The 19,222-nt window shown below is 40.5% G+C and overlaps 2 protein-coding genes across 3 annotated transcripts in view; one reads left to right on the top strand and one right to left on the bottom strand.

Moving 5' to 3' along the window:
• LOC110966171 (endoplasmic reticulum metallopeptidase 1) overlaps window positions 1-12,117 on the top strand; it is a 29,299-nt gene extending 17,182 nt beyond the window's left edge. The window contains exons 12-15 of the mRNA XM_022215447.2: window positions 1,219-1,421; window positions 1,544-1,659; window positions 2,460-2,623; window positions 6,071-12,117. Of these exons, the coding sequence (XP_022071139.2) occupies window positions 1,219-1,421; window positions 1,544-1,659; window positions 2,460-2,623; window positions 6,071-6,247 (660 nt within the window). The 3' untranslated portion in view covers window positions 6,248-12,117. The remainder of the gene's footprint in view (window positions 1-1,218; window positions 1,422-1,543; window positions 1,660-2,459; window positions 2,624-6,070) is intronic.
• Window positions 12,118-15,570: 3,453 nt separating this feature from the next.
• The window catches only part of ric1 (RIC1 homolog, RAB6A GEF complex partner 1), a 47,024-nt gene continuing 43,372 nt past the window's right edge, over window positions 15,571-19,222 (bottom strand). For both annotated transcript variants that reach the window (XM_022215460.2, XM_022215469.2), the window contains exon 27: window positions 15,571-18,112. In XM_022215460.2, the coding sequence (XP_022071152.1) occupies window positions 17,797-18,112 (316 nt within the window). In that variant the 3' untranslated portion in view covers window positions 15,571-17,796. The remainder of the gene's footprint in view (window positions 18,113-19,222) is intronic.

The following is a 19,222-nucleotide window of genomic DNA, read 5'->3' as shown; positions in this document are numbered from 1 at the left end:
ATGGCATTTTTACACAAAGATTCTTCTAAATATTATATATACAACTGAGTAAAATTTAAATTGAAAGTTATTTCTAAAGATATTGTAGTAAACCTGTTGACATGCCATAAATCCACACTTGACTCACACACTACTTTATATTAAATAACTCAGAAAGTCTTGGAGTCTTCCAGTCTTTTCTTCAGGAGGAAATGACATCATGTGGAGCAGGTCATGTGATCTGGAATTAACACACTTCATTGAGAGGTGTTTTTGTAATGAGGGACTTGGCTGAAAGAGATTTCTCTCAGACACAGATACAATTTATTTTCCATATAAAATTTGACATATTGCCAAAAAAGAAATATCTGTCATGATTATCTCAACTTAACACAATCAAAACAATTTTTTATTAAGCTCATTTTATTATTATTTAGCTAATTAGAAGGGGGTTGTCATTAAATTTGGACGGTTATTTAGTTGATCTTTTAGTGATATCAATTCATTTTTTATTAGTAAGTGATTGGTTCCATAATAAATAATTATGGAATTTGTAAAGACATGATCATAATGAACATAAAAATGTATGCAAGATATATCCCATGGACTTCAGAAGTCCCTCAATTATATATTGACCCTTATGTTAACAGTCATTTCTAAACAACTAAATAGTTAAAATCAACTCGAAGTATGTGAAATGGGACTCATATCAGCAATTTGGTTCATCTGACAGCTGGTAAAGAACCGAGATGTTCTGCACTGAAGGTCAGGAAAGGAACTCACACCTCAACTCCGTCCTCCTTTACAGGCTGCTCATCGACAAACTCCAGGCTTCTCCACATGCAGCTTAACATTTGAACAAGTGAAAAAAAATGTCTTCCATCATTAATGGCTAAGAAGAAAAAAGAAAAAGCAGCAACTGCAGAATTACCTTTTGTGTTTGGTTTTCATTCACCGTCTTGCAGTGCATTTTCCTGCCTGCAGGATTAAAATCTCTTGGGAGCATATTTTCCCTCTACAGTCAGTTTTTTTTTTGTAACTTGGCTGCTGCACACAGTGTCATCTCCACTAATGATTTTGTAGCTAATTCCAGTCCTCCACCTGCTCATGTAGACCTCAGAGAGCTCCATTAAGACACTCAGTGAAGCAGCTGCAGTACACGGCAGGTTGGAGGAAAGTGTGTGTCAAAGAACTGAATTAATGTTAATCTTTTAAAATGCTTTATCCGTCTCCCTGCAGCACACAACACGGACCTTTCACAACCTCCAGGGCCAGGTGGAGAGCCGAGACTCGGGTCTGTGGATAAACAGTTTTGACTACACGGCCATACAGCACATCACGCCTCACATCCCCGAGATCAACGACAGCGTTCGGACCCGCTGCCGGGAGGACCGACCCTTCTGCGGTTACCCCTGGTTCCTGCCTGTGAAGTTCCTCAGCAAGTCAGTATTGCAGCCTTGTAGCTTGTTTTTACACTGTTTGTTTAGCATGGTTGCCTTATCAGTCAATGTGAGCTCTGCTTTTATTTATTCTGCGCTTTCACAAATATGTTCGCTGTTTGTAGGAAGAACTGGTACCTGCCTGCTTCAGAAGTTTCTCCAAGCTCTCCGTTGGAGTTCAGCCTGCTGTCCAGGGAGGACACGAGCTGGGGGACGGTCAAGATGATGTTCAGCGCGAAAGGTCAAGAACACGTTATACCACCAGAACTTTAAAGTAGGAACAAAGAAGGTTTCTTTTATGGGATTTCAGCAAGAGTGGCAGAAATGGGTCCATAACTGAACAATGGTCAGAACATAATCATTAATTTGGTACCTTCAGACAAAAACAAAACAAAAATGAAACACTGGGTGATTAGTTAACCATCGTGTTATCCTGCGAGTCAAATTGACCCGTTTTAAAGTTTGAAAATGTGGAAAAAACGTCTGATGTCCACATTTTCAACATTTTGAAGATTTTTTTTGGTGGAGAAAACGAAATGTTAAAAATGTTTCTTAAGAACATTTGCGAAAAAAGTTTTGTGAATGTTCTTAAAGAAAATATTACAACTTTTACTAATGTATATGTAATCACTTTTGATATTTTTACCCTTTTTTTGGCAGATTTTTTTACTTATTAGCATTATTTACAAGAATTTTTTGCCAAATTTGGGGGATTTTTTAAAAACAAAACTTTTAAGGAATTATTAAAATTTTCTTCCTGGAGGTTTTGCAAATTTTCAGAAATTTGGGGAATTTTTTTTGCTGAATTTTCGGATTTTTTTTTTCAGACAAGGAAACAGTATTTTTTGGTGTCTGTGAATGAAGACAACAGGAGTGTTAATAGAGTCAAAATCCAAAGACTGATCTTGAACAACAGGCTTCCATTTTGAAATAGAATAAAAATAGGTTTTTGAGGGCTTGAAACTTAAAGACTTGATCTGAGCATCTTCAATATGACAAAACTCAGTCAGACTTACTTCCATCCCATCCCGTCTCATGCAGGCCCCAGCCACATGTCTCTGTATCTGATGCCTCACCGAGGTGCCAGCCTCTCCACCTGGTCCTTCGGGGACGGGACGCCTCAGTTCGACCTGAGCGGAGAATATTTTGTCTTCTATTCACACGGCCTAAACGCCCCCACGTGGACCTTCTGGTTTGAAATACAGGTACTGTCTGCAGCAAAACAGATGCCCTGTACTTTTTGTACTTATTAACATTTTATATTTCTGCTCTGCTCTTTGTACTTTATGCATGTGAATTATTTAAGCTGCTCTCTATATAAGGTGAGTGGAGGTAGCGCTGTGGAATGACCAACGTTTGTCAAAGTGGGCCTTTAGTTTAAAAAAAACTTGTAGTTAACAAAACTTTTTGATGGTAAATACTGGCAAGTGTTCTGCCAATGTCAAATACTGGATGTATAACTTAATAATGCAAATATGTTTTATAAAGCTGCAGCAATAAATCAATTTATCAGTCATTATTAAATTAATCTACTCTTTTGATAATTCATTAATTGGTTTCAGAAACTTTTTAGGAAACAGAAAAGTCTAAATGATCTGATAAAAGCTGCTTTAAGTTGAATAAGTTAAGTTGATTTCTTTACTTCTTTATGTTGATCATGTGAATATCTTTGGGTTTTTGACAAAACAATACATTTGAGTGTCATTTTGGGCTTTGGGAAGCACTAGCTGACATTTTTTTAAATAATTTTCTGACATTTTAGAGACTAGACAGTTTAGCTATTAGTCAAGGAAATAATCAACAGATTAATCAAGAAGTTAAAACAATCACTATTTGCAGCTCTAATGTCATAATTTGTGTATTTAAAGAAACTATTCAGCATTTGGAAAACATTTGAAATGGATTTACCTTTAAACAGAGCCAGACAAGCTGTTTATATCGTTATGCTAAGCTAACTGTGTCTAGACTTCAGTCTCATATAAGACATAAGTGCAGAAGTGTGTTTCCCAGCATGCTGATCAATCCTTTTAAGGCTGTTGCACTGCCCACAGTTGTACATAAATCACCTGTTACTGATACACGTTTGACAGCTTGAAATTCTTTTCAGATCCCAGACAGATGCACCAGCATTTCAGGCTCCAGAAAGATTTTTTTGGTGTCATTCTTCTCATTCTTTGCATTTCTGGATTGCTGCCCATCATCACCTCAAGGCTTCAGTTTTTGATGTATGCAGGAGATTAGTTCCTGCCTGGACACATTTTAACCATCATAGTTTTGCTATCATGTCGAACCTTTAACCCTTTAAGTCCTAGGCTGATTTTTAAAATTCCATCCTAATTAAAATCCTCAGATTTAGTCAGTAACTGCTGCAGAACTGTGAAGCCAAATGAACAGCCCTAGGCTCTATGGATAAGAGAATTATGACATACAGTAACTCTCCTTATCCGTATCGCCAGGCCGGACTGGAAACTCCCACTTAATTAAAACTGTAAATTAGAAAGTTAATAACAGCCTTACAGTGACACTGATGCTATTGAACCGTGAAATTCTCAGACTCCAAACCAAACAACCTCATGCAACAGAAATTGAGCACAATAACATCTATTTTAGTGATGGTACCAGGTGGCATCTTCATTAAACATTCAGCAACCTTGAAATTAAAATGGTCTTGGTTGTATTTTCATATCAGATGCAGCCTGATCCTGATTCAGGGACTTTTACAATGAAAAGAGTTAAGCTCCAGATTTGGAGATTTAAATTTTTGGAATTGCATTGAAGACTACACACACCTCCTGATGGCTTAAACGAACCCCACGACCCTTAAAGACTCTCCTTAAAATCCACTGCCTGAGCTAAAACACATGCAACATGATCAAGCTGAAGACTTTGTGAGAATGCAAGCTTTGTTCAGGTCCTCTCACTCTTTTTGTGCTATGCTAGTCTCACTTTGCCAGCAAATTCTGTAGTAAATAATAATCTGATTTGATCACACTTTCATTCTGCTGAACACTCTGGCTCATTTGTATTTTGTAAAACCAATCACAGTTGTTGTAGTTGGGACTAAGTGAAGGATGAGGCTTTCCCTTAAAATAGTGATGGGAGGAATAGTTTTGGTGGTGCGTGCAGGGAGACAAATAATTCACTGCAAAAAAAAAAAGTTAGTGGGGCTGCATTACTTCACAATCCAAATCCTTTTCAAGATTTTGAACTATCAGTGTGGTAAATTGATGCTCGGAGGTTGTCGTCGTTTCCTGTAGTAAAGAAATCACTCATTTAGTGGAAGGAGGGACAAAGATAAGGCTTTTATTAATCCCACAGTGGGGAAATTTGCAGTCTTACAGCAGCAGAAATAGTGCAAACATTTAAATAATGTAGAATAAAATAAAAATAAATCTGAATATAAATGAGTAATAGTTCTAAAATTCATCATTTTTGTATACCAGTGATATTGCACAGATTTTTTTGAGGAATATAAATACTGATAGAGATTTATTAGTGTTCAAATTGTCTGTATTGCACAGATTGTACATAAGTAGAAAACGAGCAAAACAGCATGGGCCAATACATAATTGTGGGACTTTTTCTAACATAGCTGACATTTTTGCTGTTTTCAGGCCTAAAATCAACATGGCCGCCTATAACCAAACACCACATGACATTTTTACACAAAGATTCTTCTAATTAATATATACGCAATTGAGTAAAATTGGAATTGAAAGTTATCTATAAAGATATTGTAGTAAACCTGTTGACTACTTTATATTAAATAACTCAGAAAGCCTTCAGGAGGAAATGACATCATGTCATGTGATCTGGAATTAACACACTTTCTTGAGAGATGTTTTTGTAATGGGGAACTTAGAGGAAAGTGATTTCTCAGACACAGATATAATTTGTTATTTTCCATATGAAATTTGATATATCACCAAAAAACAAATATCTGTCGTGATTATCTCAACTTAACAACAAGAACATATTTAAAACTATTTTTGATTAAGCTCATTTTATTTTGCTTAGCTAATTAGAAGGTGGTTGTTATTAAATTCAGACAGTTGTTTACTTGACATTTTAGTGATATTCAGTCATTTTTTCTTAATAAGTGATTGTTTCCATAATAAATAATTAGGGAATTTGCAAAGAAATGATCATAATGAACATATGATTGAATTTCCCTTCGGGGATGAATAAAGTGATTCTATAACTTTTACTTTTAATAAAAATATATGCAAGATGAATCCCATGGACTTCAAAAGTCCCTCAATTATATATTGACACACATATATTCTAGTGTATGTAGAAAAATGTGTTGATGTTGTACCTAAGAGATGCAGGACTACCGTAAAACGGGGCTTTAAGGGACAACGGGGTAATAAGGGACATTTTTCCAGAAAATGTTTTAAATGTAATTCTGCGGTTTTATGTTGAGCAGGATGCAGTTTTGTGTTGTTTTTATCAATTATCCATGAATTCTTAAAGAAATCTAGGTAAAAACCACAGAATTACATTTAAAACATTTTCCGGAAAAATGTCCCTTATTACCCCGCTGTCCCTTATAGCCCCGTTTTACTGTAATTTTTTTTCCCTAAAATGATGGGTGTCTTATACCTGCATCCTGATGTGCTGACATTCATGGTTTTATTTGTGTCTGTCAGCCTCCCAGAGATCCAGACCCATCCGGCCCAGAAGGCATGATCTCCGTCGCCATCTCCTCCCACTATTTCTTCGGGGAAGACCAGAGGACTGCTCAGTTGGAGGAAATCCTCCGTAGGTTTCCCACGTGGTCTTTCCCCTCTTCCTGGGTCAGTACCTACGACATGTACCGATACTGAGGACGCCGCACATCACAGAGGCCGATGGTGAGGAAGAGCCGAGGGCCACGGGGGCCCCCTCCGAGACAGACAGAGACGAGATTTCAAGGAACAATACCAGGGACCGGCCCTGCCGCCTTTTCACTCCGACTCGCACAACAACACACACTCTAACACACACACACACTCACGCTCTGTCCCAGCCTGCCTGAGAGACCCCTATCACTGTGTCAGTAGGCTCAGTAGCTAACCGAGCAGGGCGACACGCAGAGACATGCCAGAGGTAAGCTGACCAGCCGGCTTCCAGACCGACGCACTGGCTGCCACAAGCCTCGTGCTCACTCCTGGGTTAGTGAAACGCAGGGGTTACGTTTTAGTTTGTTTTCTTTTTTCTACTCAATCTGTTGTGCCTTTGCTTTTCTCACTCCCTTCCTCACTTTCTCCTCTCGCTCAGTTCCTCCCATGTTCTTCCGCTCACATGCTAACACTCTTCCTGAATGATTAACATCGCATGGCTACCTCCCCTCCCCTCCCCTCCCCTGCTCTCTGCTTATCAGCAAACCACTCGGGCCATTGTCAGACTAGTCGTGTCTCTGGCTTCCTCTGCAGAACTAACACCACTAGCACCCTCTGCACTGTAGGTGTAGTAACATACTGATGGAAACAAAAACCTGTTTCTGTTCTCATGCCTCTTCTGGCTTCAACTGGAAACTTTGACACTTTGAAAGTCACTTTTCATCGACATGCACTTTGTTCTCTTACAAGCAGATAGTCTGCTGCTTTAGCTGCTGAGTTAAACTGCTTGTCATCATTCCTTACTGACACCACTGGTTTGCAGCGGGTTGTATCTGTGTTTTAAAGAGGAATGTCAACATCTGCTCCTGAAGACGATGCAGGAAACAGTGCTTGTTGAACTAAAACCGAAGCTGAAATCAAAGTGTCAAGGTGTCCTTTATAGAGCGGTTCTCCTCAAATCTGGAGGCCAATATCGAGATCTGTTCTGACATCTTAATGCATTTATAGCTGGATGTATTCAGCAAAGGTGTAATTTTCATTTTGGGTTTGGCAAAATGGACAATCCTGTGATTTAAAATTATCGTCTGAGCTTTGCAGATGACTGGATGGGAAACCAGCAGTGCAGCTCCACAGTCATAAACTGCATCCGTCGCCTCGTTCTGTTTCTCATGGAGGTGATGCTCATTTACATTTGCTGTCACTGTAATAATAATGCTACTTTTTAAAAACTTGACTATGCCAAGAGCTGTCTCCAGCAGCACCAATGACAGTCTCCTGCTTACTGAAAGAATAGAGCTGCAGTGATGATTTATTTTTTTCAGGCTGACTGAATCGTTTGTTATTCCAATTTGATGAATTGTTTCTGTCATTTGTCAAGCAGAAACGCCCGAAATCTTCTGCTTTTCATCCATGATAATTTTATCTGGGTGTGTTTCGCAAAAGAAATATCTCTGAGGATCTGGGATATGCATTTTTGTTTACTATTTTTTGGCATTGCATAGAGAATATAATCAGAAATCTGACTGGTACTGGAAATAATCATTAGCTGCAGCCCTAAAAGAAAGTCATCCTGACATGTAAGTGCACATCTTTGCTTCAGAGGGAGACAATGCAGTAATATAGATCAGAAAAAAAGGAAGCTGTTTTATTGTATGGCCTGTAATTATCTGAAATGGCTATTAGTAGTTAAAAGCTAGAAAATAGAGACAATATTCAATCAGTATAATTTCAGTGATATCTGTGCAAAAAAGTGAAATGAGTCTAAGGTTAAACATGAAGAGGAAGGTTTGTAGGAGTCAGTGAATATGTGTGGAGCTTGTCTTTGACTTGAATTCCTATTTCCTCCATTACTGGCACTAAATTGCGTAGTTATTTTCAAGAAATTTATTAGAACTTATTAGTTACAGACGCGTAAAACACATCGTTACCCAAAACGGTTATTTAGAATTTTATAGTTTTTTTTGTTATGTTTTGTCACTTTCACCTTTTATTAGATCAATAAAGTGGAGAGTGTCTAGATATACGAGAAAACAAGCCATAAATATCAACTGGGAATTGTTTCGGTAACTCACTGCTCCAAATGGTTTGAGATAAAATCCGGATCAATCCCGAAGAAACTCTGTAGTAACAAAGTAGCGTCATAGCAAAGTGTTGCCCCTGATGGTTTCCACATAGTTATTTACTAACACAGTAAACTGAAGAATTAATTTTAGGGATGCTAGTGACTCTGTTTAATCGATTATTTGCCGTTAACCGATTAAAAATATATTTACCGAGAGAATGTTCGTGTTAGAAAATGTGTTCCACGCCAGTAGTAGTACCTGAGTGAGCCACCAGGTGAAATGGACTTCAGTAGTTAAAAGCTAGAAAACGGAGACAATATTCTATCGTTAAACATGAAGAGGAAGGTTTCTAGCTGTCATTGAAAATGTGTGAAACTTGTCGATAATATGAATTCCTATTTCCTCCCATTGTTGGCACTAAATTGAGTAGATTTTTCAAGAAAATCAAGCAGTAAGTATCCGGATCAACTGGGAATCGACTTGGTAACTCGCTGCTTCGATGCCTTATGGCTTACTCCATATACAAACGGTTTGCAATAAAATCCTGAAGAAACTCTGTTGTAGCTTACGTACTTAAAGTGTTGCCCCTGATGGTAGTTATTAAAGTTACACTAACACAATGATGTAACGTGAAAAATTCATTTTAGGGATGCTAGTGACTCGTTTAATCGATTATTTGCTGTTAATAACTGACTAAAACTATATTAACCGAGCGAATGTCCGTGTCAGAAAATGTATTCTGCATTAATTGTAGTACCTGAGTGAGCCACCAGGTGGAGCCTTTTCCTGTTTTACACTGAGGAGGCATCTATGGGGCTAACAGTAGTTCTTTGTAAGAGTTTAGCTAGCAACGGGCCACCACGAGAAAGTCTTCTGTTATGCTTAATGCTTATTGAGAAGTTTGTTTCAAAATTTGCATCCCTAGTTCATTTAACTCTCTCTTTTGCTGAAATGCATCTCAGAATGTAAAACTCTGCATTGGTGCTGCTGGAGAGAGCCTTCAGTAGAAACCGTGTCCGTCTCATATTTGTTCTGTGTCGCTACATTTTCTCCCGTTTCGTGTGGAGCTGCATCTTTTCGTGTCGAACCCAAGTATTGCAACCACAGTCCAGTTTGTCCGCTTCACTTAGTCTGACACTGTAACACAGCGTTACAGTCAGCATCACCACTACCTCCACAGCGATCAAACTGCAGATATTAAAGCTCTTGGATTGAATGTTCTTGCTGGAAAGATTTAGGTCACATTTAGCCAACGAAGGTTAACTAAATGTTCTATATAGAGAGAGTATGTTTGTGTGTGGGCTACCTCTGTTTCTGTATTGTTTTCATGGATCGCCTACTGTATCCGTGCATTCAGAGTGTCAGGATGACTGTCCCCCCTCCCTGCCTTCAGTCCCACACACTGATGATGAGTGTGTTTGTTACTTGTTGGTAGTTGTTAAAACTCGGGAGATCAACTGAGCAAAAGCGCTCGTCTTCTGTCCACGTTATGTTGACGTTTCGTCTCGATCCGTGTCGTCCATTCGGCTGCAGTCACACAAAAATGAGAAATTTACACGAAAGGAGGCCTTAAAAGTTTTGCTTCCAAAGATGCGCAAAATGTTTACCGTTGTGGACACGAACATCTCAGTGGTCTTGTAAGAACAAGCTATCAAGTGCCGCACTGTTTAGCGTTTTTCTGTAAATGATTTGCTGTCATGGAAGGTTTCAGAGTTGACATCCTTTGCAGCAGATTGTCCCACTGTGCTCTTTCTCTTTATGCATCCGATGAGCAAAACTGGAAATCGTTGATGATTTCAAGCCCTGAAGTTGGTGGGCAAACGTTCCAGACAACCAGACGAAAACTAGCTCACTACATCGTTAACTCCGTAGCTCTTCTGGAGCTTTTGATTGCATCGCTCAGTTTTCCTCAACGAATAACATGAAGTTCGATTTAAAGTTTCTTCTTTAGATGACTGGAAAATGGTGTGATGCAGTCAGAAACTCTCCTTGTGGTTGTTTTCGTCGGATGACCTTATTGGTTGGCTGCAGTGAACGTGTCCCTTCAAAATGCAAAATACACAAACTACATCTGATCGAGTGATTTCTGACTCCTAAGACAAGAAGAAATTTAAAGTTAGTCGATCGGTGAAATATAAACTTGTAGAGATTTGATGCGTGAAGTGTTTTTTTTCTCCTTAAAGGACGATGCCTTTGTTTATTTTTTTTATCCATTTGCATACTTCACATCCCCGTACTGTACGTTAGACAAGAACTGAAGCGGACGTGCCGTTTCATTTGGATTTAAAACATATTTCAGGTGGATTTACATATCATATAGAAATAACAGGAAGCAACAGCCCCCTGCTGGGAAGCTAAATGTACAAAAACACAGATTCCCCCCCCCCCTATAATCAGCAACCCCTGACTCTAAGAGATGCTGCTGATGCAGCTGATCAGATAGCCAGATGTTTCTGCAGCTGGACCAGTCAGCAGCAGGGTCACTGAGGTTTCCACCGATGGGTTTGAAGCAGGTTCATCTGTGTTCGACGGTGCAGGAACTCAAAAGTTGAGCGTCATTGTTGGTGTCGCTCTGAAGGCTCTGAGGTTTCAATCAGGAATCTTCTCACAACAAAGGAAAATGTGTTTTTTCTTGGCTCTGATCGGGGATTGTCTTTGAGAACTAAAAGCTGACAGGAGTGAAGTCTTGAGTCGAGTCCTCTGGTTAGACATGTGGCCGTGCAGTGCAGCGGATCAGATGTTACAAATGACAGAAGATGGATCTATTCACTTGTATAGAAAGTGCTTCAAATGCAGAGTCTATTAGAGAAAAACAAGCTTTATTAACTCATGTAAATTAATATTTTTCTAAGTGGCTAAGTAGTGCTTGATCTTGATTTTTTTTTGTTTTGTTTTGTTAGAGACTGAAGGAAAAAAATGCAGATTCGTTAATAAATTTAGCTCGTTTCTGACCACCAACACCAGATTCACCGACCATTTCAATGCGATGATTCTACTCCCGTCTGTCTTTCTAACTTTAAACGGAAGAAGAACTGCTGTAAACGTGGGACAGAGTGGGGAGGTGTTCGACATAAACGCTGTGAAAAGGCTCATCCTACACTGTTGGTGCTCCCGCCGTTAGACTAAAGCTTCCACCGAGTGCTGCTAAAGCTTTAAAATACAAACACTTTTTTTTTTTTTTTTTTTAGGATAACGTGACATTTTTGCGACAGTCTAATGTATTAATGTAACTCTGTCGAGACTGAGAGGCTGACCAAGCACGGCACAGGGTGTGTTTTGTTTTCGAGAACAAACTCACACTTTGGTCGTAGCTTTATCTCCATCTGTTGTTCACACGGTTTCCATATCAGGTTGAGAATTAAACTGTTGAACTGAAATATCTTCTGGGATACACGTTGAAATGTCTTAATGTTGAAGGGTGTTCTTTATTTCCTTTTTTTTTTAAATATATTGTTTTTATCGTTACCTGAACTGTGTTTCTTTAATCTCCACTCATGTCAGTTTCTGTATTTTGTTCTGAAAGTTAAATTAATATGTTTTTACACAAAACTGATCAGATTGTTCTTTTTTTTTTGTGATTGACACATAACGGTTCTTCTTTTGGAATTATGTTAGAGGTTTTTTTGTAAAAAAAAAAAAAATCACATTTGTTTTGTTAGTTGGAAGCTGGTGATCAATTTAACTGTTGTGATTATTGGGATTGATCTGGTTAACAGGGTATCCATGTAGTGAATGGATGGGATGATTTTACATTATGCAAAAAGCTTGAATTAATTTAGCACTTGTACAGCAATTAAAATGCTTCTTACGTTACTGTTGTTGGTAGTATCGTCTTTTAATACAAGCAGCACGTCAGATTATGCACAGTTAAGCCAAAAAGTTTCACATGAATGCCTACGTTTGACTGTAGAACCCAGCTTCTTAACAACTTTCCTCATTTGTTATTTGCAGCAAGAAGAAACATATTAGTCAAACAGAAATCTAAATTTTGCATTTGTTGTGAATGATTTTGGGTGTAAGGGCTGCACAGTGGCTTGGTGGTTAGCACTGTCACCTTGCAGCTAGAAGATTCTTGAACTTAACATGACACTAATTGTAGAAATGACACACGTTCTGGATCTGTGATTTAACCCTCGTGTCGTCCTGCAGGTCAAAATTGACCCGTTTTAAAGTGTGAAAATGTGGAGAAAAAAATACATTTTCACAGTGAAACATCTGATGTCCACGTTTCCAACATTTGTGGGAAATCTTTAAACATTTTTTGGTGGAATAAAGAAATGTTAAAAATGTTTAAGAACATTCACATAAAAAATCCAGCTCAATGTTTTACATATACATATATATATATAATCACTTTAGATATTTTTAAGATTTTTCAAGGTACTCCGGCTTCCTCCCACAGTCCTAAAACATCCATCCATTATCTATACACCACTTAATCCTCACTGGGGTCGCAGGGGGGCTGGAGTCTATCCCAGCTGATTTAGGGTGAAGGCAGGAGACACCCTGGACAGGTAACAGTCTGTCGCAGGGCTGCATTTAGAGACAATCATTCTCACAATCACATCTACGGACAATTTAGAATAATCAGTTAACCTCAGCATGTTTTTGGACGGTGGGAGTAAGCCGGAGTGCCCAGAGAAAACCCACACATGCACAGGGAGAAAATCCAAATTCAGTCCAAAAACATGCTCAGGTTAATTGGTGATTCCATATCGTCTATAGGTGTGAATATGATTGTTTGTCTCCATGTGACATCCAGGGGTGGACTGGGGCAAAAAATCAGCTCTGGCATTTTTGGCCCAGACCGGCCCACAACATTATCGGTTGACTGAATCAAGCACTAATTTTTGAATGACAAAAACTGACAGAGAGGTCGGATTTTCAGAACAAAAATTCAATAACATCCCAAGAGACCTCTACAAACTTGTTGACAAGTTGGGAAAAAAACTATTGCAATCCAGTAGAGCAGTGGTATTCAACTAAAATTCAAAGTGGTCCAGTCTGAGAAAATGTATTAAAGCAAAGATCCAGAACATAATCATGTCAAACTTGAAATAGTGCGATAGCTACATGTTGATGTAACCTACTACTTTATTAGCGTCTGCATGTAACCAATAACAGACTATCAAAACCAAATAAATTCAGTACGGTTCAAAAAACATTTTGGCAACTTTTTTTATAAATGACTTTTTATATAACTGTAAATCTTAAAATAAAGTGCAGAACTTAAAAAAAAAATGACTGAACAACCTGAACCAACTTACAGACATCGTTAATGCCTTAATCTGAAAAATGTAAACAACTGAACCAGGGGCGGATCCAGCCACGTGATGATCGTACTCATCATGGCGTCAATGTCCAGAGCAGTGATGAAATTTCACTGCTTAAAGCCATCTTCACTGACTTCAATCTGATTTTGGGGCTTGAAGAAGTCATCCTGATGACGCAGCAGTTGGGCAGGTTCTTGATCAGGCGGTTGGTGAGGCTGGTTTTCCCTCCATTGGTTACGCCGCTGATGCCGCTGATGTACTTCATGTTCTCAGATTGGTCAAAGCTCGGAAAAAGAGTCAAAAACATCAACAAAAACCGGGTCGGGAGTGATCGGACATGGAAGAAAGCTGAAAAAGAGAAGGTTGCAGCAGGAAACGTCAACTACTCGAGTCCTCCATGGCATTTGAGTTCAGTGAGTAAGGTAAGAGCAGAAAGGGAGCTGCCACTCGGGCGCGGTTCTTCCTCCCAGAGAGGACCTCTTTCTGCTGTCGCTGCTACACATACCGCTCTTGTTGAGGTTTTAGGTGGAATATTCCTTTTAACCAGCCCCTCAGGTCTCTTTGAGGATTTTGGCTGGAATACTCGGTTAAACCAACATTTTAGGTGCATGTCCAGGGATTTTTAGTGGAATGTTCCTTTAAGGTGGATGCGTGAGGATCAGGCGTGAACTAACCGTGACGTCACCCGTTGGTTTCAGCGCCGAGAAAATGAAGCCCGGATTTTGCTATTTCCTGGTCACCATTTTGGATTTTTTGGAGCCAGTGACGTAAAAAGCGTCATCAAACAGGCTGGACCAGTCTATGGGCGGGCCAGACAGAGCTGAAGACTCTCTTATCCCGCCCACATTTTACCGCAGAGGCTTCTGTTGCTGTCAATCATTCCAGACCAGACTGTCAATCAAGTATAGCCACGCCCCCTGGCTCCGCCAACTTTAACGATTTATTTAAAATTCAGTATTGATTTATTTTAAGATCGGTCACCTGATCTCTCATTTTGACCATGGCGGGAAAAAAAATCCTGAGCTGTAGAAAATCAGTCTATCAAATTTGATATTTTCCAAAAATGAATTGGGGTCTATGGAGCAAAAGCTTTTTGGAGCCAACCCTAGCGGACGGCGTGATATTGCAAGTTTTTGACACTTCCGAGAGGGCTTCAATTTTGGAGCCAGATGCTACGTCCATCTTTATATACAGTCTATGGTATTACTCTTACTGTTGGTTGTATTTTTAGTATTACTACTACTGCTTGTACAACTACACTACAGCTACTATTAATCGTCTATTATTTGGTTGTCCAGCTGTCAACTTGCGTTAGTGTTTTGCTAGTGGCTAACCAGGTAGCTCTCATAGACTGGAAGCTGTCAACACGATTTAATAATGAAAAAAAGAGCCAAAAACTATTCTTACCTATGAAAACTTATTCCAAACTTCCTTGTCTCGATCGTCCGACGTAGTGTACAATTGTATGCAGCAAAATTAGCCAGCATTCTTCTTGTTTTAGTTTTCGTGCCATTGACATCAATGGAAAACACTGAAACTTTGCCCCTGTCTCGGTAGGCAGTGCACGTTGCTCAGAGGGGCGTGTCGTATCTACCCTTCTATACATATCTATGGTGCCGAGCACCTGAAATTTTCAGAGTCCAACCTTCATCACGTTCACAGTTTGACATGCACTCTCGGTCGAAACGCCACCTGGTGGACATGTATGGATTTGCCGACCAGCAAGGATGCGAGAACCAGTCCAACGCCCCTTGCAGCTTTAATCGCTTTTACTTTTTCACTCCATTAACAGGCTGCTATCTGCCAGATGGCCAGATGGTTTATCGCCCCGGCTCATGGCAGCAGTGTTGCTAATGGACTGGAGAGTAAAATAATAACAGCAAGCATGAGAAAAAGCCCACTGCTGAGCGGCAAGTGTGGGGGTACAGAACACCTGTATGCCCTGGATAAAAAAATAACAACAATACAGACAGTTGTGCTAAATGAAGCAAAATTACCATTTTAAAAATAATTTATTGGTCTTTATGTACAAGGAAAAAATGAAGTAGAAAACCAAACATGAGTAGAAAAGGCAAATGTACAAGAGAGTATCTTTACACTGCATTGAGGATGTCTGCTGGCCCAGAAATAAAACTTTACTCTGAGTAAACAGGCAATACTTTTAAACTGTACAGAGTTAGGGAGGGAGCGCTGTCCACCTGCGAGTGAACGTGACACCCGAGTACCACGAGACACACCTGACTGACCACTCCTCACCCGCAGAGAGGGAAACCGTAACACGTCTGAAATATTCATTTCCGTAGGAAATTGTCTCGTATGCTGTCAGCATTAGTTGTCTTTGAGCCATGGCGGTTATGTTTGTGATGAGAGGTGGGTTGGGGGTGTGTTTTTGAGTTTTTTTTTTGTTCCCTCTGCATAATGACTCGAGCGTTCAATCGAAGCAAACGGGTTAAAACAGAAGGCCTCTGGACGTAAAAGTCTTTGGTTCATCAAGTTACCGTTTTCAAGTCAAGTAAAAAGCTTACAGCGGAGCAGCGTAGTGGAGCTGTAGAGCTTGTTCAGAGTGGAGACGGGGCCCACCTGGTGACGACAGAAACACCTGTGTCGTGTAGTCGTTTTGCCCTTCCGTGTTTAGCGAGTGTTCTAACAAAACAGACAAGTCAGGAAACCGTTGAAGAATCTACAAAGGAGAGAACAAAATGAACCTCTAAAATAGGATTTGGTCTATCGTGAAAAGCTAACAGCTGGGGGACAGAAGAGAAGCATAAAAAATAAAGCTGAGTAACATTTCAATACATTGCACAATATAATACTGACATGTCCGTGACAAACCATTTGATGACTAAAACTGGAGAGAGTTTGTTGTCAGTCATAAAAACAAACTCCCGTTTCTCACTTCAGCAATTATCACTCAGCTAAAAATACCAATAAATAATAGTAATAATGAGGACTAATACAATAAGATCAATTCTACACATTTTGAATACGACGTGGTTCAGAAATGCACACAGAAGCACACACACAAAAAAACTCAGTCAAGCGGTTCAGGGGTGTGATATGCATGTTGGACTGGACGAAGTATGAAGTCCTTATCAAGATGATGAGGGTCGAATCACACGACAGCGCAACAATCCCTCGATTTATAAACGATACTGTCACTTTTAACACTGCGGACAGGGGAGTCAGATGATGCTCTCGTAACAAGGGTTGGCTACAGACAGCAGAATGGCTTTAATAACATAATCATGTGATGAGAAACACTCTCAGATGGAGACGAACCCAAATGTGTTTTAAAAGCTGGATAAAGCATCATATGATTTGGTTTTTGTAGCGTGTTTGTCAACAAACTGATACAGACTGTGGTGGAGACGCCGGGCTTCGGTGTGTGAAATATACATAAGCGGAGGTACTGATCAGTGGTAAGAAACTAGCCTGTGGTGGATTCTTCTCAGCGATCATTTCCTTAGAAATCTCATCTCGTTTTCTGAGAGTTACACAGAATTTATACCAAGCGAGACTCAAGCGGGACGAGGTCTGATCGATAGAAAAATAACGTCTTCTTGTACGCCGTTACATTATCCAAAAAGGTATCACAAAATATTTTAAAATCATATGAGGTATGAAAGTATGAAACACCTCTTGTGCACACGTACGCTCGCTGTCGGCTCAGACACACTTCAGTGCATCCTGGAAATGGTTCGAGCTTTGTTCTACATTATGCTCAGCAATGTAGCACGATGATCAAATAGACTCTTTGAAACTGATTCTTTCACCACACAATGGAGCTTTTTGTCTGAACAGGCTTGGGATTGTTTTTTTAAAAAGAGAGAGCGAGAAAAGGACAGAGCCTGGAGCTTTCATGTGCTGCTCGACAGCTTCCAGACACCACAAGTAGCAGGTGAGCTTTTTCCTAACAGCACATTTTGGGTGAAATGAGTCCTGTTGGGAAGGAAGAGTCAGACTGAAGCCTGCCTCTGCTTGTGCTGTGATGTCTTTGTGCCAGTCGGGCTGTCTGTCTGCAGCTCAGTGTCCACAGAGGAAAATGTGGAGAGTGGATAATACTGACTGAAGTAAGAACCTGCAGGAGAGGTACTTTCTGTGCACACACACACTCACACACTCGCACAACAATAAAGTCGTTTTCCAGTCAGCCACTGAAGCTGCTGCTCCCTCGGGGATCCAAAGTTCACAGGTTTGAGTCCAGAAGAGCCTCCGGGCTTCAGGACAAGGTGCAGTCGTACGCTCCCTCCTCCTCCCCCTGCTCCTCCGTCTGTTCGGCAGGACAGTCCTCGGAGGGGGGGCGGGGGAATCCTCCCGCGGGCTCCAGGGAGGGTAAAGCCAGGCCCAGCGGAGCAGCAACCCCCCTGCTGTCCTCCACCCGCGGTACCGTCGCTCCTCCCAGCGCCTCGGAGCCGCTGAGTTTAGAGCTCTGGATGACGGGCTGGAAGGCTTCGGGCTGCACCTGCTCGGACGTAGAGTCCAGCAGCTGCTGCAGCTGCGGCTGGATCAGGTTGAGAAATGGTTTGTATCCGAGGCTGGAAACAGATGGGAGGAAAGTTAGCAAGGTAAGACTGAGGTTGTGGACAGACAGTGTTTGTTGTTTTGAAAATGTTCCTAATTGAGTGAAATGACGCAGAAATGTCTCAGCAGCAGCTGTGATGAAAGCTGGTTGAATTCTCCAAGGAAAAGCTGCTTCATTGCTTCCTTCTTTATCTTCTTTAGCTCATAACACACTGGTCTAACCTCTACAAAAAGAAAGGATGGACCAGTTCTATAATGCACTGCCCGGCCAAAAAAAAGTCACACACTCTAATATTTTGTTGGCAGTCATTCACTACAGCATCATTTCCATAAGCTTCTGCGATGTTGCAGCATTTATTTCTGTCCAGAGATGCATTCATTTTTCACCAAGATCTTATATTGATGATGGAGAGTTGGATTTTGGAGTTGATTTTAGTAGTTTCAGAAATGTCTTTAGTTGTTTTCTTTGCTTGATGCAGGTCAATAATTTGACCCTTCTGAGACGGAGACGGAGGCGGCCCGAATATTCGGATCCGTTCGTCTGGTCTCCCGGGTCCACATTTTGCCCTCGTTTAGTCTTTAGTTAAACTGAAGAATTCCCAAACAGCGGTCTTCAGCATCTTGTCTTGTGTTCATGCAACGAAGTGAAGCGTGACGTCAGAGTCTGCAGCCACCCGGCCATTCGGGTGGTGTTTACAAACACGAATGGATGAGCCGAAGAACACTGCGGGATGAGCCGAAGTGGGCCGAAGGCGCAGGGAAGAGACGAGCTCCGAATATTTTCGTCTGGGGGGAGGAGGGGGTGATCACACCGACATATGTGTATATGTGTATGTGATCACAGGACGAGATGAGCCAATGTGGGCAAAAGGCGGAGGGAAGACAGTAAGGCTGCATATTCGAACGATTGCATATGCGAACGAATATTCGGATATTCGGGATGTTCGGGTCCAGCCCTACTTCCAACATGGTTGTTTAAGAAATGAGAAGCTCCTCACTGCATCAGCTAGGCTTAAATAAGTTGTTGCAGATGAAACATATTCATCACTGCAGTAACTACCCAATGGAAGGATCTTATCCGTTTGCTTAGTTAAATCCAGGTGGTGTTTTTGTTTTTTGGCCAG

The sequence above is a fragment of the Acanthochromis polyacanthus genome, chromosome 18, assembly GCF_021347895.1.
Source record: "Acanthochromis polyacanthus isolate Apoly-LR-REF ecotype Palm Island chromosome 18, KAUST_Apoly_ChrSc, whole genome shotgun sequence".
Taxonomy (NCBI): Eukaryota; Metazoa; Chordata; class Actinopteri; family Pomacentridae; genus Acanthochromis; species Acanthochromis polyacanthus.
Note: the sequence above shows the minus strand (reverse complement) of the source record. Positions and strands in the feature narration are given on the sequence as shown.